This window comes from Chlamydotis macqueenii, chromosome 13, assembly GCF_036417535.1.
Source record: "Chlamydotis macqueenii isolate bChlMac1 chromosome 13, bChlMac1.mat, whole genome shotgun sequence".
Taxonomy (NCBI): Eukaryota; Metazoa; Chordata; class Aves; order Otidiformes; family Otididae; genus Chlamydotis; species Chlamydotis macqueenii.
Genome location: NC_141568.1, coordinates 19,040,240 through 19,062,744, shown reverse-complemented (window position 1 = coordinate 19,062,744; position 22,505 = coordinate 19,040,240). Strand labels below are relative to the sequence as shown.

The 22,505-nt window shown below is 38.2% G+C and overlaps 1 protein-coding gene across 4 annotated transcripts in view; it reads left to right on the top strand.

Moving 5' to 3' along the window:
* CHD9 (chromodomain helicase DNA binding protein 9) overlaps nt 1-22,505 on the top strand; it is a 95,081-nt gene that overhangs the window by 34,272 nt on the left and 38,304 nt on the right. For 2 of the 4 annotated variants that reach the window (XM_086758335.1, XM_086758334.1), the window contains exons 1-6: nt 4,119-4,172; nt 5,446-5,783; nt 16,455-16,566; nt 20,259-20,408; nt 21,649-21,717; nt 21,806-21,861. In XM_086758335.1, coding sequence (XP_086614461.1) covers nt 4,143-4,172; nt 5,446-5,783; nt 16,455-16,566; nt 20,259-20,408; nt 21,649-21,717; nt 21,806-21,861 — 755 coding nt within the window. In that variant the 5' untranslated portion in view covers nt 4,119-4,142. Of the gene's footprint in view, nt 1-4,088; nt 4,173-4,475; nt 4,542-5,445; nt 5,784-16,454; nt 16,567-20,258; nt 20,409-21,648; nt 21,718-21,805; nt 21,862-22,505 lie in introns of those variants that run through there. The other 2 variants (XM_086758337.1, XM_086758336.1) reach the window with 2 other exon arrangements.

Below are 22,505 nucleotides of genomic sequence, written 5' to 3'. Positions count from 1 at the left end.
ATGAATTGCTTTAAGATTTTTCACTATAGCAGCTTAAAAGCAACTGGAGTTTTCAAATTTTGATGTGATGATAATGTGAAAAAACTAGAAGCTAATTCGGACAAAAATCCCAAACTATTGATAATCATTAGTTATGGGATTCATTCATTTGTGTTACGGTTGTGGTATTGATACTATTTTGGTGACTTGACATGCACAAAGGGATTCCTTGTTTAGTAATAAATGCGGACAAAGATGATGTGGTAAAGCATGGAGATCAGGTTTCCAGGTGGCTAATTTTAGCTGCTTTCAGTGCAGTTGATGTCAAGGTCATTTTGATTTTCCTAAGGACATGGTAGACTAGCAAGAACTTGTTCTGCTCCTGAGGCATACAGTACCTAGCATGTGCATCTTCCTGCTGGTGTGTACAACTACAGTGCAAGGAGCAGAATCCTTCACGGCATTGCAAATGTGCGTCTTAGCTTTTTGTTCTTAGGATCATAATTTAGTTCTTAGTGGTTGCTAGTGTTTGGGTGAGTAGATCCACAAGTGAAAACCATTATTTAAAAAAAAAAAAAAAAAGTGCTTTATATAATTAAATCAGGAATGTGTGACTCATTAAAATTCCAGGGAAAGGCATTACCGGTTCTTACAGTATATGAAGAATGGATGCAACTCAGGAGAGATACTTAGTCTTAAAGATTCTGTGCACACACAGAATTGGAAGTCATACTGCTCTATTATGAATGGCCATACTGCTGTAAGAAAGATGTTCTTACAGTAGAAGCAGTGTTTTACTGATGGAACAGATAAGGCAGGATTTGGGAGATTTTTCTAGGAGACAGAAGTTTTTTCTGTGTTAAACTTACTCTCTTCTTGGGGCTTCCTTTGTAGTGATATGCAGAGGATGTGAAGAAACAGTTGTTGTGGAGCAAATGAAAATGAGTTTAGGCCTTTCAGGGGAAAAAAACCCATGTCTGTAAGCATTGAGGACAGTGACTTGTCCTTGCTGTGTGGGAAGTACTGTTACACCCGTGGAAGTCTTCAAATTCATGTCCTACGCAACCCACAACAGAATGTTGGAGAAATGCCTTTCTCTGAAAAGCCTACTCAGCCAAGTACTGCTAGCTGTTGGGAAGACTGCTGCCATGATTCTGTCTCTCGATATTGCCTGGGAAATTCATTGCTTTTACATTAGTTTAATTAAGATACCATGCAGACGTGTAGTGTACCTTCCACTCCTGCAAGACAGCATGTCAAATGCTTTTGAATACTGCTGAAGGGAAGATGCTCCTCTGGCTGCTGTGAATCAGGGCATATGTGGGGAGGTCCACAGTAGGTGTTGCATCTGTTCTGTGCTTAGTATATCTAAGGGCTAGCTCTTCCATGTGAGCAGCAGTATGGCCTCTACCTGCTGCTGTTAATGGCTTTTGCAGGCAGCAGCAGGAGCAGGGGATTGATGTGATTCCTGCCAGTTTCCCCGCTGCCCACAGGATAGCGAGTAGCAGCAGGGAGCTGTCGGGAGGCTTGTTCCTCGCACTCTGCTGCTGCTTGGCAGAGCTATTAGCAGCAGCAGATACCCTGGAGCTCTGCAGACTCCAGACAACATTGCGTTGGTTCACATTCAGTTATGTTTGGATTATTTTCTTTGCAACCCTGAAAAGTAAGAAACATATTTTTTCCAAATATAATCTTCAGTTTTTAAATACGTGGCTGCCTCGGGGTTTTCCTTTCTGTCTTCTCCTATAGATTTGTCAGTTAAGAATTTCTTTCTCAGTGCTTTCTCAGAGAGATGGAATAGGCCTGTAAGCCAATGGAGAAAGGATATGCTCCTGTAGGATGTTTGATCTGCGTCCCCTCTCAGTAAGGGGGAGGGGTATTTTTGGCTTGGCAAAAGGCTTTGTCCTTTTTGTTGTCGATGCTGTGTAGTTTTTGAAATTGTTTTTGGTGTGCGTGATAATTTATAACTTTAACTATTTTTAGCCACACATTTTTGGAAGCATGAAATTATTATCAGAATAAAAGACCTCTGCTGAAATAGATGACTGTTGTTGCTTTGGTTACTAAGTACATGCAGATATAGTGCAAGCATGTTTCTGGTTCTTCTAATCTCAGAACACTTGCGTTGCTTTCCAGTTTTGGGGTTTGTGACAATGGTGACTTCCTTGATGAAGATTTCATTGCAGCTTTATTTAGCTTTGAATGCCTGGCTGGTGCCTTCCTGCATCTTCATGAATGTCATTTCCATATGGTTAGAAATGTCATAGCAAAATCTGAAAAAACACATTCTCAGTTTTCTAACAAATAGCTTACTGTGTGTGCAGTGCGGGAGGCATAACTTACAAACAGGAGCGATAGTACAGAGTGAGAAGCAGAGGGTCAGCCTTAGGCATTAAAACATACAGTAGCCTTGTCCAGCATGCTCACGATTCCACAGTAAGAAAGCAGTAGAAGTTGTTGAGGAATAACTTGTGAGGCAGTTTGGAGCTCTGAGAAAATATTGTGTAAGAAACTTTGTTTTTAAGTAGTAAAATATCTAGGAATATTATTGCTAAAGAATTACCAGAAAACCACTATTTCTGTATTGGCTTAGTTCTTTTAAGTCTTCTAACCTTACTAGCTTTAGTAGCATTTGGCTTGCAGCTGAAATTACATCAAGAGTGCATTAGTCTTTTGTTTGTTTGTTTGTTTAGCTGATTTCAAATGCAAAATAGTATGTTATTTAGCAATTTTACTAAGTTATAAAATAATAACCATAAAAGATAAATCACTGCAATTTTTTATAGATGCTGTAGCTGTAATGTAGAAGCATGTTGGCTAGAGTTCTCAAAAGTAAAATTAAAATTTAATCATTGTCCCTGTGATTAAGCTGCATATTAACAGAAATATCTTTGAGTTTAAGTGGTATTGTTAAGAAAATAATCCATTTAATATGTCTGTGCCACCGATGTTTTTGATGGACAATGAACTTCATTTTGAAATTAATTGTAAATAGAGGGGAAATTCTGACTAGCTGTAAGGCCTAATCTTAATAATTTCAAAAGCCTTCTAGTATTTTAACTTTTCTGTTGAAAAATACGTAATATGTATCACAAAATAAAAGTATAAATATCTATTAAGCAAAAGAGAAATCACATCCTGATCTCCCTTCATTATTCTTTAATGGACTTTTGAGAGTTAAGGGTACTGCCAGGCTGGAGCTGTGCTGTCAAAAGCTGCGTGGTTTTCTTAATAACATTTCAAAAGGCCCGATGATACCTTCTTCTTGGTTTCATTTGCTACGTTGGCAGCACATACTTAAAATTTTGTCAGATGTTTTAAGATGGCACTTTCAAACCACCTGGAGATGAAGAGTTTACCCTCCCCGCGTCCCGTGTAACTGAGGTGTTCGGCCCAGAGCGTCCGGTGGTCTGGGCAGGGGCAGGGGGGTAAATCCATGAAGGATTTTATTCTTCCATTTTCTGTAGGAAGCCGGGAAGTCTGTAAGCGAATGCTTATACAATCACTGTTGCTGGCTTATAATCATGAATTCAATGTAAAAATAATAATAATAATAATAGTTAAAAGGTTAGAAATACGTTCGAGGGCACAGGGTCGGGTTTCGGCCTCTGCCTGCCCGTGTGGGTGAGAGAACGGACAGAGCTGCCAGGACCGGCTAGTCCGAGACAGGAGCGGCCGGTGCCCGCGGTCGCAGCCCGGGCGGGGCGGGAAGGGTTAAGGCCGGTCCCGGGAGCGGGGCCGGGAGCGCGGAGTCGGAGGGAATCATGACGGGTAGCACCATCTGCTGGCCTACTTCCGCGGAGGGAGCCGGTATTTTTAACGACATCTCTAATATTCATGCTGATGCATTTTGATGCTTCGTGCATTCGTTTCTTGCCGTGCTTTGTTGGGCTCCGGCCTCCTGCTTACCGCTGTGGTGCGGGGGGGGGGCGGCGGGCGGCCCTCGCCCCACATGAGCCGGCGGCTCGGCCGGTGCCGGTACCGGTGCCCGCGGCGGGAGGAACATGTTGATAAACCGCGGCGTGTGCGTGTGGAGGGTCGTGCGTGTCTCGGCTGCGGCTCGCTAAATAGGCCATTTAGCAATCTTCTTTCCATGCTTTTCTCTTGAGCACTGCCTGGGGTGCTGGAAAAAACAGAGGGCAAGCCTTTGTCTGACGCCAAAAATGTCTTCAGTGAAGAGGCCAAGAGGAAGGGTAAGTGAAAGCCTGAATGAGTGGGAGGAGGAGGGGTTCTTTGGGCTAAAAGGCTAATGGGATTGAATAACCTTCCTTATTACTGGCTGCTGCTGCGGGAGCCGTGCTGCATCGCCATCTTGAGCTTGTTGCTGTTTTCTTGGAGCCTTGGCGATTTGTTACAGCCGGTAGGCCTTAAGGTGGCATTTTAGAGAGCCATCCGGTGCTGCCGAGCCCTGCCGCCTGCCCGTGCCGCGGCGCGGCTGCGGAGCCCTCCGGGAGGCACGGCTGGGAAGTGGAGCCGGTGAGGTGCGCTGGGTTTGGACAGAAAATGCCTTGGGAAATGCCTGCTGGCCTTCCTTCGTGCTGTAGGCAGAGCCGCATTTACGGGTGAGAATAACATAACTGTTATCTGCTGGGTTGTTGGGTTTTTTGGTTGTTGTTTTTTTTTTTCTTTTTGTCTGTTTGAATAGGAAATTCTTTCCATTCCTCAAAGGGGAAGGGGGGAGGGGAGGAAAGCAAAAACATGTCTTCGAGCCTGTTTAAAGAGAGGCTGATAATCTGAATATTGCATTTGGAGTGTAAACAATTTTGCGTCGATGAAACGGTGATAAAAATCCTGAAAATGAAAACAAATTACATTTTTTAACTAAGGCACTGACCTTACGCTGATTTGAATAAAAGAAATACTGTTTTCTGATCTCTTTATGGATATAAAGCTGCGTAATTTTAGTTTTGCTTTTCTCTTTTGTCTGTTTTTCAATCTTGATTTTGTTGGAGCATCTGCTCTGTTTAGCACTGAGTTAGCCTTGTAGATCTTTCGATTGCTCTAAGGTATCTGCAATCCTGCTATCTTACCAAAGGCAAAATACTGAAGCTGTCACCTTCGAGAGTTCTTTGCTTTTTCAGATTTTAAGGGAAGAACATTTATTAGAGATGTTGGAGGTGTGTGTCAAATGTATGAGAATACTTAAAAGGTTAAGGATCTGTACCTCTAACTACAGAGGTGGAAAGAAGACTGAGAGAATTTTAGGAAGATTTTTTTTTTTTTTTACTGATTTTCAATACATGGGCTGTCTGTTTAAAACCCACAATTGATGTAGTTATTCTGAAACCCACGCCATTCTGTGGTATAAGCAGAATTCCTTCTTTTTGGTGTCTGCGTAAGCCCCTACCAGTTTAATCCTTTTTTTTAAGCATGTCTCCAGATGAAAAACATTCACACTTTTCATTTCAAGAAATGTTTATATCCTTAAATAAGCTGATTTTATTTACTTTTTGTCTCTTGCAACAGCCTCCGTCCTCCAAGAAGACTGATGGTTCAGGATCATATACTAAGTTGCAGAATACCCAGGTGAGGGCAATGTCTGAAAAGAAGCAGAGGAGAAAAGCAGACTTGGAAAGTAAACAAGAGAAGGCAAATCGCATAATTTCTGAAGCGATTGCAAAAGCAAAAGAGAGAGGAGAGAGAAACATTCCACGAGTTATGAGTCCTGAGAACTTCCCCAGTGCTTCAGCTGAAGGAAAAGAGGAAAAGAAGGGTAGGAAAGTTAAAACCAAACCAAAGGACAAAGAGAGCAAAAAACCGAGAACTGGTTCCTCGTCCAAAATTAAAGAGAAAACAAAAATTGGGTAAGTAGATTAAAATGTCGTCTTACTTTGCTTCAGGCTGTAAATTCTTGATTAAAATGAAAACTGCTTACTGATAATAAAATGTTCTCCTCCACTGCCTACACAAAATTCTTTCTGATTAAGTCCATGTGTGGACTCTCATTTGGGAACAAGAGTGCTCTGTTTCCTCTGTAGATAAAATCATTGTAGAACTGTCCTTCTGGAAGGAATTATTGTAAACTCATATATCCTAAAATATTCTGTACTTACTTTGAAGATGAGACAAGACCCAAGTATCTTTCATCTAGTGTTATTATCAGTTCCGACTCCAAATTAAGTTTATCTGATATTATAAATGCTGTCTTTATCAATTTTGGCATGTATCTTCAGTACGGTGTGCATGATAAACTGCATAGGGAGAAATTGGAAGCTTAATGAACTTGTTAGCAAGTGAATATTCTTACAGATATTGTATGTATCAAAAGTAAAGTGCATATTAGAAAATCTGTATTCTAAGCACTTTGTAGTCTTCAGTCTTATCAATCTAATCCGCCCTCTTAAAAATTTTGCAGACTCGGCTGGGTGAAGCTGGGTGGATACCTTAGGGTAAGGAGCTTTCAAAAGAATGGAGTGTTAGAACGCTCCAAGGGATTCAGTAGGTGGCATGTCTTCTCGCTCTGCAGCTAACCTCCTTCTCCTATATACTTTTCAAGGAAAGCGTGTAATTTCCCATGTTAAGTGTGTTCAGTCAGGACTTGAAATGGAAATCTGAGCTGCAGTCTGATTTCTATTTTTTAAATCTGTGCTCTTTTTGTGGTAACAGAAATATTAACTGGCATATCTCTTCAAATTTAAATGTCTCATATACATACGTATATTCTCATGTATAGAAAACAGAAATGAATGTTCTTTAATCAGCCCGTTTCTCTGCCTTTTTTTTTTTTTCCTCCTAGAGATCAGTGCTTTTCTTAAATGTTTGAAGTAAACAAGTTCCTTGAGAAGTTATGCTGTAGTATAAAGGTTACTGCTCTAAAATCAATGTGATTCTTAACCTGAACTTTCATGGTTTTCATTTCTTTCTCTTCTGTTTATGGCTTGGCATATGAATGCTGCTCAGAATATTCTTTAGGACACTGTACAGTGCTTCCTTGTCTTTTTTCTCCATCTTGTTTAAAGTGAGATTTGAGGATGTGTACTTCCAAAGTTGATTTCACTTTCATGTTTTTGAATTTGCTTGTGTTCTGTAACAGACATCTGGTGGATCTGTCTAATCATAGAACTTGCACACTGTTGTTTAGCTAGCGGCAGTTTCCTGAGGCTTTGTGTGCCTTGCACTTAGTGTGCCTTTCAGTCGTTTTTTAGGATAAATAACAAAACCTGCCAAAATATTATCCTTATGATATACTATGTAGTCCCCATGGTATTTTCACTGTTTTTACTCAGAAAATTTAAATAGACTGTTACCTTTGATTTATACTTCTGCATTCAGTTTTCTGTCCTCATGAAACGGTTAGGTCTGCAAATCGGTTAGGATAGGTTTTCAAGATTTCCTGAGGCAGTGTCAGTTGAGAAATAAGCATTTTTCAACCTATGTTTTTAACCGTGGTTGAAGGTGGTAGACAGACTCCCATTTATATTAAGTATGGTCAATTTTTCATAATTTTGCGATGAGCTGTGAAGGTTTGCTTCTCCATTGTTTACCAGTTTAATCTACTGATGACCCGGTAACACTGTTAACTTAATCACGCTGCAAGGTATTACTTTAACAACGTGTGACACATACCTAAAGATCTAGCAGTCAGATCCTGTTAGAGGGCGGTGAAGGGAGTCTTCTGGAGTCGCGTATTTCAGATTTTACAGAATCCGTGTATTTTGATGGACAGTGGTAAATCAAATGCTTTGTGGCATCTGCATACTTCATTGTTTTATCCAAATAGCTTCATGTGTTATGTTGTGTTAGTACTATTTAAATTGTTTATATAAATATATAAGATATTAATTGTTTAGCAAAGAATAGTGCATTTGAGGAGCAGTAATTGCAAGAAGGCCTTGATTTTTCTAAAGAATAATGTTAGCAGACTCTTTTGTCTATGAAAGTGTAACTATTGATCTTATGTAAGGAGAATATTTAGTATAGAATGGCTATACTTGTTTCATAGATGGTTAAAAAAATGTGTGCTTAATAGAATTTGTTTCATTTAGAGAAGAACAAAATAAAACCCGATAAATAATAAAGGTTTTGGAAGGCTAAAAGGCTCTTCTAAAGGTTTCCTCCTATCTTACATTGTTAGGAAAATATTTCTTAATGAATCTGAGCACATCCTGGAAATTATTATTAAGTCAAAATGGGATTGAGGTTTTAAATGTGTGGCTTGCTACATTGGTTTTCTCTTTTGTTTTAAAATAAAACAAACACTGAATCTTGGGAGAAAGCTCTACCATGCTAAAAAAAAAATACCTTAGAAGACAAATGCTTCATTGGGCAAGAAGGGGAAGGGAGGACCTCAGTTCTACGAAAACTTTTGGTTTTCTTTTTGAAGTAAGGATTTTTGAGACCTGTTTAGAATTGGCAGAGAATTACTATTTTTTTTTCTTTTCACTCAGTAAGGACAAGAACTTAAAAAATAGCGAAGTTGTGTATATGACATTGCTTGCATTTAAGCAAGAAACAAAACCCAAATACAGTAAAAAGTCTGCTTATTATTAAAAAGCTAAATAAACAATTTCTAAGTGTTACAAACTGTTATCATTGTAGTTCTTCTACAGATAATACAGTCATGAATGAAACCTTACAGCCATTAAAGGTCTGCCGTAAAAAAGAAAAAGCTAGGTACAAGTTTTTAGCAGTGGTGGAGAACTTGTCTGAGTGCATCTGTCTTTCCTTTTTAGAAGGAGTTCCACTGTATGTCCATCCCAGATGAATATCTTTCTTTTCATTGAGTGTTTTCGATAGCACACACATTTAACTTGCAGTAACTGTTAAATATGCTGATTCGGTTTGAATTCTGAGAGCCACACTGGTGCAGGAGGTGCTGTGGAGTTATGTGTTTGAGATCTGAAGTCAGAGTCATGTTTCAGGTGACTCTTGTTTGATTTGCAGGCTAGCATAGAGCTGAAAGAGCAGAAACTACTAAACAATACATTGGTTAGTGGTTCGGAGTATTTTGGAGTACCGTTTGGAGAATGGTTTTGATCTGATCTTTCACATCTCTGCTGGCATCAAATGTAGCCTATCCAGTATGAGCACAGTTGCACCTTTTCTAATCCAGCAGTCAAACAGCAAACTCTTATTTAAATTGTGATCGTAAACTTTGGGCTCTTAGAAGGGTCCTGTCGGTGTAGCATGTCCTGTGTTGCTCTTGAGGAGGACTTGCAGAGTTCCACAGTTGTCCATCTGTGAAAATGATACACTCTGTGTGGCTGATCTGGCAGAGCTGGAGCTGGAACCGGTTGCTGAACAGACCTTAATAAAATTGTCTCGTAACTATCAGTAAAAAAAAAAAAGTATGCTTTTGCATATCATACAATACAGCTTTTACTGAAATTGAGTAGCCCTCATCTATAATCTAGATGAGTATTAACTACTGTGTCTTAATTTAGGGGATTTAGGGGACAGGATAATTTTTAGTCTTTTTTTTTTTTTTTTTTTTTCCCTTGCTGATTAAACACAATTGGTATGCGTTTGGGGGTTCATGTTAACTGTTTACATTTTCCTTAGTGATTCCTCTGAGATCTACATGTACAGAAAAACATTATAGCATGATTCTTCCCAATTTATCATTGCTAGTTACACATTACTAGCAGTTACTTTTTAGGCAGGCTGTAGTTTATTCCTGAAGGTGGGCATTAAGGTTTTTAATCCTCTGACCTGTTGAAGTCAAATAATGCCTGTTAATTTCAGTTAAATGATTTAGAACTGGATTTAGTAATTAGTAAAGCTTCTGTGCCGTAAGCATTGGTGAAGATAAAGGACTATATTATTTTATTACCAAGAACATTGTAAGCATGTGACAGAAATTATTAGAAGAATGCATGTATAATGTATTTAGTGTTGCCATCTTAGGTAACCAGTTTGCTTTATGCGTTGATTACTGATGAAGTAAAATCTATAAAATTAACTTTACAGTTTTCCTAAGGACTACAGAACCAGCCATCTCAGCCTGTCCGTTTACCAAGGTGCATTGATGTTTAGGAATCTGTTTAAAGCCTTATTTTTTTGCACAGAACTTGTTTCCATTTATAAGCCTTTTCTAACTGATTATAATTCTGCTTCTTCCATTTAAGGTGATGCATATTTAAGCTAAAAAGTCTCCTTCTTACCACTTGATATGAAGGATAGAAGAATTATGAATTTGTGAACATTCTGTTGTTCAAAAAGGTAGACTGGCATTTAGGTTTTAGAGCTCTCAATGTATTCCCACCTACTCAAACATAAAATTAAATATCACGGCCCTGATGAAAAGCAGCAGCTCAGCATTGGTGATACAAATGACAATATCCATAGACTACATTTAGGGTTTTTTTTTTATCATTGCATAGTTTAAATAAGTAAATCCCTCAAATCCTGAGAATTAAATTTAGAGAAATTTGGTTCAGTGTGGTAGTCCTTAAGTTCAAAACTGTCCTGTTATCAGAAGTGACTGTGTTGTTACATGTGCTGAAAGAATAATGCTTGATTTTCAATTTTTTAATTCTTTTTTAATTTTTTTTTTAACCCTTAAGTTATGTAGTAATGAATCCAGCAAGTCCTATGTGGTCCTGTTTGCTACTGAAATGAATAAATACCCTTGTAACCTTGAAGGAGCATTTTTAGGACCCAGGACCCTGACAGAATATCTTATATGATCACTTGTTGACATGATACTGTTAAGAAGGCTTGAAACCATTGTAAACTCACTTAGCCACAGGAGATATGGGGAGAGGGATGGAGAGGAAGTGATTTGCCTGTTATGCTGATCCTATATCGTTTAACTTCAACTACATGAACTTGAAGTGAACTTCCTAGAAGGCAGATGCTGTGAGTTGGTTTTTGTGTTTCGTTACGTTAGGCAAATGTTGGCAAATAGATCTATGCTCAAAGGGAAGAGATGTCACTGAATCTTTTTGTTCTATTAGATCATAAACTTCTTTTGTCGTGATTAGAAATGGCACACAAATTCCAAATTTGACCATCCTTCTGGGATGGCTTTGCACGCACTGGTGTATGACTCCTTGGTGAAGCTTTCTCTACTCCCAGGCTCTGGTTTTGATGCATAAGCTGGGTGTAAGTGACGTAATCTTAAGTTTCTACTGCAAAATATATGGATGCAAAATAGTGTAGTCTTATCTAATGAATAGCTAAACACTTGTTCTCTTGCATTATTATTCCAGTATTATATGGGCTTGAAATGGCTGTTGGTTCCAATAAGACTATAGGGGTGTTTTAAAAATCTGTGTGCAATCCAAAAGTTATTAATTTGAGATATAGCTGGAGAAGGAGACAGTGGCTAATATTAGTGTGTTAGTATTATTTAATAAACATATGCTGAAAGCATAAAAGCAACTGTTTTTATACCACCAAAATAACTTTCATTCCAAGAGGATACGCTATCTTGTCAAGGAAATATTTATGTTATATTTTACTAATAGATAAGATTTTTTTTTTTAGTGATAAAAAATACTGATACTGTTGATAACATGGGAGTCTTATTGCTAGCAATATAACAAAGTGCTTTGACTACAAGTTAGAATAAATGGCTTTGACACAGATTATTAGTTAGTTGGTGTCTCTCTGTTTTGAGAGAATGGAAGTGAAATGATTTATTAAAGGCATGCATAGACAGCTAGCGATACTTGCTGTTTCTGACATGCCTCATACATATTTCCTGCTTTTCTTGTCTTTCCTCTTTAATACTTCGTGTTCACTATTTGGAAGGCTTTGAAAACTATTCTTTATAATTTTAAAGCTGTTCAAAATGCTGACACCACTTCCGTCATATTTTCTGCTGTCAAATAGAAGGGGAGTGGAAAAGATTCGTACTGGCCCTTAATTTGTAAGGACGAAGTTGCAATGCTCCTCAAATAGTGGTTCCTGGTGGTCTCGCCGATACTTTGTCTTCTAGTTTTGTGGACCTAAACTACATTAGGAGTCTTGTGCTGAGAATCAGAAGTAATAATGGCTCATGAGACGGTTGCTTTGTAAACTTTTCCATTGGTATAACTTTCTCAACCTCTTTACTTTGTAGTTACAGAAGAAGGAAATATATGTTGAAGAAATCTACGTTGTCTTATTGTTATTGTATTTCTAGACATTATGTAATAAGACAGTTTAAATTTTAAAAGGCAGGAGAAAATGAAATTGAAATGGAGTCTGGTGATATTATTTATTCTGTCTGCAGTGTGCTATTTCCTTTTCATAGAATCAGAATAGATAGTTTCTGTTCAGAACAGTTTGTTTCAGGGTGGAAAAGGGATTTTAGCCAAGGATCTTTATGCTTTCATGCAGAAATTTGTAAACTGGCAAGAGAACTTGCTCTCTCAAGGAAAATTTTCACAGAACTGATCTGGTTTACAAGCTTCTGAAAATCATTGTTTTCACATAGCAGATTTTAAAAGAAATTTTTGGCAAAAATATGAGCAGATTGCATTTTTACTAATAGAAATGCGTGACTTCAGCACCATACTGTTGTTCAGCAACTTTTGATAGCAAGGAGCATCGTGGTTCTGGGCACTGGATCAGAAAGAAGTGAATTTATTCCTGTCATTGGCACCATATTCATATAGATGAAGAAACATTCTGATCTGCAACATGTAGAGAAGATCGTAGGAAGATTTCAGGGAGATGCTTGCAAAGAGAAGTACTGGGGGTAGGCAATACAAGACCAAGATAAAACATAAAACGTGACAGAAATGAATATTATGTGTAAGACTGCAGGTGCAGAGCAGGAGGTGAACACAAGGGGGGACTACAGCTGCAGAGAAGGAGAGGGAAAAACGTGCAAGGAAGGGTGTGTAAATAGAGCAGTGTGATCACAAAATAAGTCTGTGTTCTAAAACAGATGGTGCTTAAAATCCTCTGCTCTTTGATGGATACCACTACAATCCAGAGTAAAATAGTCGTGGCCTACCTTAATATTGTGCTGCTTAAATCCAAAGGGAACCTGACCCTAAAATATTAGCAGTGCATGAAATGAGGATGAACTACCGTTGCATGAGTACAAATGCTTAACATAGCAGCATGCGTTTATGAAGCATTTTAATCTACCATTTCACAAAAGAGGATCAAAATTTGGAATAGGTTGCCCAGGAAGGTGTCAGTCTTGGAGAGATGTCTGGAGTTGGCTTTGGGTAGGGACCAGATGTCCTCTAGAGACCCCCTCCAGCTTGAATATATCTCAGCACTTATTTGATGAAAGAACATTCAGTTACCCTTTTTCTTTGTTAGTGGTCTTGTTTATTTAAAAATCAAAATGCATATCACCTTCACAATCATCTCTACATACCATAAATACATCAGGCCTTTAATGCCTTTGGTCCAAATCAAAGAGAAGACTTGGGATCTTACTTACTGGTCAAAAAATAATAATTTACAAGTTACATCATGTGAGCTCACTGGATTGAATATGCTCTGTCCGGTTAGAATCATAGAATGGTTAGAGTTGGAAGGGACCTTCGAAGCCCATCCAGTCCAACCCCCCTGCAAGGAGCAGGGACATCTCCAACTCGATCAGGTTGCTCAGAGCCTCATCCAACCTGGCCTTGAACGATTCCAGGGATGGGGCATCCACCACCTTTCTGGGCAACCTGGGCCAGTGTTCTACAACTCATATTGTAAAAAATTTTTCCTAAAATCCAATCTAAATCTACCTCCCTCTATTTTAAAACCATGACCCCTCGTCCTGTCACAACAGGCCCTACTGAACAGCCTCTCCCCATTTTTCTTGTAGGCCCCCTTGGGGTACTGGGAAGCCGCTCTAAGGTCTCCCCGGAGCCTCCTCTTCTCCAGGCTGAACAGCCCCAGCTCTCTCAGCCTGGCCTCACAGGAGAGGTGCTCCAGCCCTCTGATCATCTGCGTGGCCTCCTCTGGACCTTCTCCAACTGGTCAGTTATTTCAGTGAGAAGATTAACAAGGAATAGGTACAGATCAGCACAGCTTTGTGCACTTAATAACATATGGAAAAATATTTTTAGTTGCCAACTGGGGTTAAATGGTGACACTTTAGAAGAGTGCATACCCAGTTGAGAGCTGGGTTTCATCTAGCCTGGTGTCCTGTTTCCAGCAATGGCCAGAACCAGATGCAATGGGAAGAATTCAAGAGCAGGGAGAAATTACATGATACAGGCTGAGAGAGTCGGGGCTGTTCAGCCTGGAGAAGAGAAGGGTCCGGGGAGACCTGAGAGCGGCCTTCCAGTACCGCAAGGGGGCTTACAAGAAAGATGGGGAAAGGCTGTTCAGTAAGGTCTGTGGCGATAGGACAAGGGGTAATGGTTTTAAAATAGAGGGGGGTAGATTTAGGTTGGATGTTAGGAAAAAATTTTTACACTGAGGGTTGTAGAACACTGGCCCAGGTTGCCCAGAGAGGTGGTGGATGCCCCATCCCTGGAAACGTTCAAGGCCAGGCTGGACGAGGCTCTGAGCGACCCAATTTGCTTCTTGCAGGGGAGTTGGACTAGATGACTTTTGAAGGTCCCTTCCAACTCTAACCATTCTATGATTCTTAGTATTTTCCGAAACGCCGAAGATGCAGACTAGGAACTTTGTGCGATAGGTATTGTTTCATTAATTTACTTCATATAAATTCTCACTTAAGTTTATCAGGTTTCCTTTTAAATCCATGTTAAACTTGAGCGTCCACAATTCCATGTAACAAGTAGTTCAGGAGATCAATCACAGTGTGCCTTGTCTGCATTGGTTTGGAATATATTAGCTAATTGGACATATTAGTGGACAAGTGCTAATATAACATTTAAATTCTATGAAATAAAATTAGATAACAATGGAAAAATTGGTTTATCCAAGTCCATCACTGGAAAAAGCCATACTGGAGAAACACCTGAGAATTCAGTAGTCTTGAGAGGAAATAAAGTAAAAAAGAATCCTAATCAGAGATTGAAAAGTGAGGGGGGGAAAAATACCTCAAACTCCTCTTGAAGACAGTAGGAAAACCGGTGTATTTGTTGTTGAAATTATTTCCTGCAATTATGAAATATGTTTTCCAAGTCATAATCCAACTGAGAACACCTAATGAAAAGCAAGAACTTGAGGAACAGAATTTACTTTTAAACAGGCAGATCTGTGATTACACCTACTGCAGCTTGATTTCAGCATGCACTCGCGAGTGCCATTCACTTTGTATTAGAATTAAAAAAATATGAGTGGAAAGTGTTTATTTCTTTTTTTTAACCTTTTTACTGAACATACCTAGTGGTTAAATATTGAAAACGAATGAAAATGTTCATTGCTTCTTAAAATATGCCGGTAATCTTTTGTAAGCTGTATTGCTTAAAGTATAAATAGCTTTTTTTTGTAATTTAAGATCTTCATTTTCTGTGTGGACTGTTAGTTTGGATGTAGTAAATACATGATAGTTCTCTTATTTGGACACTTGCAAGAGAAGCAAATGGCAAGTGTTTCAACCACCACCTCTCACCAGTGGTTTTTCAGGTGGATGATATATTTGCTGCTACTTTGGTGTAAAATAACTTGTATTTTTATATAAAGTCAGTGTTTAATTTGTTCTGTAAAATGGCAGAAGAGGCTTATGTTACCTCATTTTCTGTTACAAATATTTGATTATTAGATACTGTATAAAATACATATTTTAGGACAGCTCTCTATTTGTGATTTTATTGAATAGTCTGTCATCATTCTGTGATTATGCCGCTGGAAACACATTTAAAGAGGCATATTTGGCACATTTCAAATACAAAAAAAAAAAAGTGTTTTGACACTCTACTTATAAACAAATCAGATGAATTGGTATTGTGATTTATACAACTTAACCCGCAAATTTGAACAAAGAAAGAGTTTGTACTTTTTCATTAGAATTTCACTAATTTGTTCAGCACAGTGTTGATTTCTAATATTTTTGAGAGGTTCTAAGATTTCTCACAGATAAAACTACTGCATTTTACTACAGCTTCTCTTTTTACTGTTTTAAAGAGCAAAAAGAATAAATGCTATTTCCTTATTTTTGCTATCAAATGACTTAATTAAACATACAAATTTTGGCTGTCAGAGACAGCTTTGAATAGTTTTAGATTGTTGTCCACAGCTTTTTTTTTTTTACTAAAAATAGAAGATACATTTTGCAATGATAAAATGTTTATAATAAATCACTTACTATCATCATCTGCAGATGGTATTTATGTGAACTTTGTACAGTTTACCATTAGTTTGAGTGTTGGATTTTGCATCTTTTTTTACTCATTTATAGATTTAAAATACGTGTGATACGGAGAAGTTTACAATAGTGAGGTAAATGCTTGCCTGTAGAGAAACTTGGTGACAGTAGTAGAAAATACCATCTACTGTAAAGTTGTAGCTTTTTATTTTGAGGCACATTTTTAATTTTTCAGACAATGGTGCTTCCTGAGTTCTGTATTAAAAAGAATATGGGAATTGCTAGTGGATGTGGTGGTGTTTTTAATCTTGAAATTACATACGCTAGTATATGGCATTCTCTTAGATGTTGGGTTTCTTTCCCCTAACAGAAAGCTCATCATCACGCTGGGTAGGAAACAGAAAAGAAAAAATGAATCTTCAGATGAATTATCTGATGCTAAACAGACTCTGCAGCGGCCGCTGAAAGATGAAGACTCACAGGTAATTAGTCAGAATTTTTCTCTTTTAAATTTGTATGAAATATTATTTCTACAGGTCTTTTTCACCTCTCTCAAAAAACTCATACTCCTGTTGACACAGTGAGAGTCACTGCTATATATCCGTCACAGATAGAATCCTTACGTTATCCGCTGCTTTCCCACTTGAAAACCAGAAAATCCTACAGGTTAGAGTCCCCTTTCTGTAAAGGGGCATCAATGTCCTGCTTGTAGGTGTTGCGTTTTAGTACAGAAGTTCATAGATGTGAGACTGTAACTACTCATCTATTGAGCTGGTAGTTAGAGCTGATCCTTACTTTGGGTGACTTTGTGAGGAAGATGCAGAGATTGCCTAACAGAAGAAACATGTATCAGTGAAACACGCTCTTTGAGAACATGTAAAAGCACATTTCAAACTTTACTACTTTTTCTGAGCTCTGCTTCTGCAGGAACTGGAAGAAGTGGTTTCTTGCAGTGTTGTATTTGAAGGGAGCAGTGATCAATATGCTGATAGGCTCTAGAAGCTTGTGGAATACTTCTGAAAAGTGCTGGATCAAGAATTAAAGTGGTGGAGTCATTCCCTTGAAGAATATCTCCCTTGTAACTTTCTGCATTTCTTCACTAGATTGCCATAGTATACTGGTAACATAGCTAATTATTTATAAATCTTACACACAAAGGATGAACTGTTTGTAGGAGATTGTATCCTATTTATGTGTATGTTACTCACAGATTTATAACTTTCTTGCTTTAGGGCAAACTCCATTAAAAGTAAGGTTATATACTGGAAATGCACAGGTTTTTATCCTGTGGCAATTTCATCCACAAGGATGAAATCAGCATTCGTAATAAGGTGTTGCGGAGAGAAAATTAATTGCATTATTTAATAACTATGTCAGAAAAGAATTAGGGGCTACTCAGTGGACCTCTGGTATGTTGCAGATTATAATACTGAGGGAAGAATGGACCAGAAGCCGTTTCCCAGAATGACTTTTTATTAATTTAAGTAATAGCTTGTCTTAGATAAAGGTTGCCTGGAAGGGAACATGAAATTATTTATTTCTCAGGGAATTTGTCTTGGTTAGTAAGTCTGTTTAGTATTCTGAAGGAGATGAAAGCAGGTTTTGTGGTTCTCAAGTACTGTGACTTACCAATAGTGTTCTGTAATCAGATACTAATTCATTGGATGACAAATATAATACAAAAGACTGAAGGTAATGTCTCTTTTCTCATTGCTTTTGGATTTTTGGATATTTGAGATTTAGCACAGCAAGGGTCGTGTTCGTTTCTAGTGCGGTTTGACAGGGAGTATCATGGAATCACCTGATCCTGGAGAGGGCAGAGATACTAAGAGGTGGCATGGGATGGAAAATTTATACTGCACAGTGTTGCAGCACTGCTATGTGTATCGTCAGAGGAGTTTTGGAGAAGCATAACAGGAAAGACATTAGTTGCTTTACTTCATTAATTCATTCTCTCTTTAATTTTCAAACATTTTTATTATTTTCTTTTCATATTGTAAGTAGCTGTCTATTTCTAAACTCTGGGGGGCAATTTTAGTTGGGTTTTTTTTCCCCCCCATAATTCATTTTGTATGCTTGGCTTCACAGTAAGTCTCTTCCTCAAATATGTTGAATTATTTCTTGGAAAAATTTGTGGTACTACTTTATTTTGTGCCTTAGAGCATTTGTTTATGACCATGCTTCTCAGCTCAGGGAAGTATACAGTTTTGTTTTGTTTTGTTTTTTTCTAACAACTCAGATTATGTATAAATATGTTAGAGAACATACATCTACTGATGTTTTGTTTATCACTTCATGCATTAAGAAAAGACATAGTGAGAGGGATTGAAAGTACTAGTTAATGCCTCATCAGGTTCTGAAAAATTCAACAAGTAGTTAATGAGTAAAACTTTAACTTAGTTCTTAATCATTCTTTTCCTAATTCGATGTAATTTTACATTGCTCCTAGTAACTAGCATTTTTGGAAAAAAATTCTGCTTCTGTCAGTAAACAATTGTTGATTTAACTGTAATGTGATGGGTTATGTCACATTGATGTATCTGTTTAAATCTGAAAGTTCTTGTTGTGCTAACAGCCCACCCCACACACACTCACTTTTTATTGAGGAATAGCTTGTCTGGCTGCGTTACTGTGCAAAGCTGAGGGAGTAGTTCCATATCTGCACTGGCCCAGCTTCTCCAGAAGAGCAGTGATGCCCATTCTTTGATTTTTACTGCATGTGCAGTGTTATCACTCTACCTTACTAAAATACTTACGATGTACATGTTAAAGTATAGCTGAGTCTTGTACGAGATACCAGCCAGACCAAGGGCTGAATTTAACAGCCAGGAAGAACATTCCCGTGCTGCAATCTGTTGTTGCTTAGTATCTGCTCTCTAGAAGCCATTAGGACCACAGGATTTTTGAGTTTTTTATGGGTTTTTTTAGGGTTTTTTTTTTTTTGGTTTTTTGTTCACAACTTGTTCTTCTCCCAGCTGATTACTACAGTGTATTGCAACCAGCAGTGGCTTTTCCTAAACAAAAATACGCTTTGCTGTGTAGCACAATATAATTAATTTTACAGAGACTGTTTTACTTAGCTGTTTTTATTGTTGTGATGATCAGTTCTCTAAAGCAGATAGCAGTGTTTTCAAATGTTAGCTGGCTAATTTGATTCTGCTCTCTTTATTTATCCAACGGATATACAAATTTATCTTATAGTTAAATATCAAGTGTCTCATATATTGGTACTGAGAGGTGGAGAGGGTATGCAATCTCCTAGTAATCTTAAGTATTTGAAACTTCAGCAGTGAATGAGAAGCAATTATTTTCTTAGGCTGAACATTATTTCTCCAACTAGAGCTTGTTGTCCTCAGATTGTTGCAGAAACAAGAGTTGGAAGATCAGGTAAAACAAAATGTGAGCAAAATCATAGAATCACAGAATGGTTTGAGTGGGAAGCGACCTTTAAAGCCCATCCAGTCCAACAAGCCCTGCCAGGAGCAGGGACATCTCCAACCAGATCAGGTTGCTCAGAGCCCCGGCCAACCTGGCCTGGAATGTTTCCAGGGATGGGGCCTCCCTGGGCAACCTGGGCCAGTGTTTCACTAGCCTCAGTGTAAAAAAATTTTTCCTAGTATCTAATCTGAATCTGCCTCCCTCTGTTTTGAAACCATTACCCCTCATCCTGTCACAACAGGCCCTGCTTAAGAGTTTCTCCCCATCTTTCCTGTAGCCCCTTTAGGTACTGGAAGGCTGCTCTAAGGTCTCCCTGGAGCCTCCTCTTCTCCAGGCTGAACAGCCCCAGCTCTCTCAGCCTGGCCTCACAGGAGAGGTGCTCCAGCCCTCTGATCATTTGCATGGCCTCCTCTGGACCCTCTCCAACAGGTCCATGTCCTGCTGATGTTGGGAACTCCAGAGCTGGAGTATTGTAGACACAGTACTCCAGGTGGATTCTCACAAGAGCTGCTGTTAAACAATCTTGTTGAAGGTGGAAGAGAAAACAAATACATTAACAAAGCAACAAAGTTTATTAGCCATCAAATCAAACTTCATCAGCAATCTGACCAATATAGTGTAATGAAGATCTTCATGATTTCTTGTATAGCACTGTTGCTTAATAGAGATAATAACTTGCAATTTGTGTTCGAGGAAGTTCTTGGTAAAACCTCTATTTTTATTCTTCTGCATGCAGAAGAGAAGATCAAATCGTCAAGTTAAGAGGAAAAAGTACTCTGAAGAAGGAGAAGGAAAACAATCAGAAGAAGAAGCAGCTAAAGTTTCTGTGAAAATAAAAAAGAATTCTGCCCCTCTACCTGCTGAACAGCCTTTACAGTTATTTGTGGTAAGTAAAAACTGGCTTGGTCTGTGGTGGGAATTTTCTAGTTGTCTCAAGGAGTTGAGTAAATGAAGCTCATAACTTGGAAGGAATCCATTATTATTCCTAAGCCATATTTTATTTAATGTGACGTCTTGTGAAGATCTTGAAAACTGAAATAAATTACTTGCTGCTATTTTTTCCTTTCTGTTATAAACATTTGTTGATTTAACTGAAGTTAAGGGTAAGTATAAGGATACGACTAAGGACAGGTATATCTCAAATAACGTGTTATGCTGCTTAGGCGTGTGGAAAAGCTGTATGCTAATATTATCATGACTTTCAGAAGTGTAAAATGAATTGAGCCTATAGGGATCCCTGCTTACTGAGGCTTTTAAAAAGGATTATCCTCCCTTTTTTGCCCTCATCAAGTTTACACTTTGCTGATTAACTTGTGCCAGCTCTGGTGCTCAAACTTACTGTTTGAGCATTCTGGGTAAATAGTGTCAGGAAGCAAACTGCGAAAAAGAAGTGTTTGAGATGTCTGAAGGAGCGCCAGAGTTGTAAGGGAGGGAGAAGGATGGAACGATTGGGAACAAATCAGACAAGAGGGAAGGTGACTTCTTATTGTAAGCCACGTTTAAACATTGGCTTTTTATCTCTGCAAGTACAGCTTCAGTCTTGGCAGAGCTAAGTAATCCTGTATCTGTGTCACACCTAAGCCCTGCTGGAATTCCCAGGCACAGCCTTGTCTGCCTCATTCCATAGCGTGTGTGTTATCTGTGTTCAGGGTGAACCTGTTAAATTGAGCTTGACACGGGCTGCATTGTTCTTATTTTCTTACATTTTTTTAACATCTCTGCCAGAGTTATTTCTCCATATCTGTATAGTTCTGTATATTTTGGGTATTTCCACTGCATCAGGTGAAGTCAGCAGGGCATTCACAGGGAGCCTCTGTCTGGAAAGCATCAGAGTTAGCATTGCTTGCACTGTATATTGCTTGCGTTGTTTGCCGGGTGAGCATTACAGCTCACGCTTTTTGGAAGTGCCAGACTTCCTGTACTTTGGCATGTATTTCTCTCTGGATATAAACCTGGATTTTAAATTGTACTTCCAATTTGTTAAAAAGAATGCTACTGACAGAGGTCGGATTTGCCTTTGTTGTTGGTCTTTTAACAAGCCACTTGTGTTTGAAGGTTCTAAGCCTGATCAGTTTGAAGACAGGGCATTTACTGGAATTTACATTGTTGTTTTCCTGCATTTACAGGAAAATCCAAGTGAAGAAGATGCAGCAATTGTGGACAAAATCTTATCCTCCAGGGTAATAAAGAAAGAAGTAAGTGATTGTCATGGAACAAAGCTGCTTATTTGAAAAAGGTGTTTGTATCCATCATCTTATGTTTCCCTTGAATTTCCTTTCCTAGATATCTGCTGGGATGACAGTAGAAACAGAAGAGTTTTTCGTAAAATACAAGAACTAGTAAGTATTAAAAAGTTGTTTCATTACCATATTCATGTACTAAAGTTTTGTGTTGTTTGAAGATTACCTATAGACAGATTTTGTCACCTTTTGAGATGTTTCTTTACAAATTTAATGTTCAAATTATTAAGAATCTGCATTACATTGTTAGTAATAATTTCAAAATTGTGAGTATTATGGAACCAACACTGCCCACTAAGCTGACAGCTATTATTGCCAAAAGAACAGAGTTTTTAGAGAAGATAGAGTTATTAAATTCAGCAGGGGCTATACGCTTGAGGCTAATTTTAAGTTAATGAGTTTAAATCAGAGCTATTTTGTGAACCTAGATTAGATTTACAGTGTCATACATTTAGGAGAGGTTGATGTAGGAGTCAATGTTTTAAAAAGAAAAAAGCTTCTAGCAGTAGAAATGCTTTTATATCAGAAGCAGGAAATAAAAAAAATATAAGAAACCAAACTTTTTCTGTACTGACCTATTTTAAATTTCATACCTGTCTTTCTGTCAGTACCGAGTTCTTGATGTTGAAAAGGCAAGCACATTTTTTTACATCTGTGAGTAACGTCATTAGATTCTTGCTAATTAAAGCTATTTTTGAGACTCTGGATTCACATGTTTCTGGAGATCATTTAACCCTTGTTTT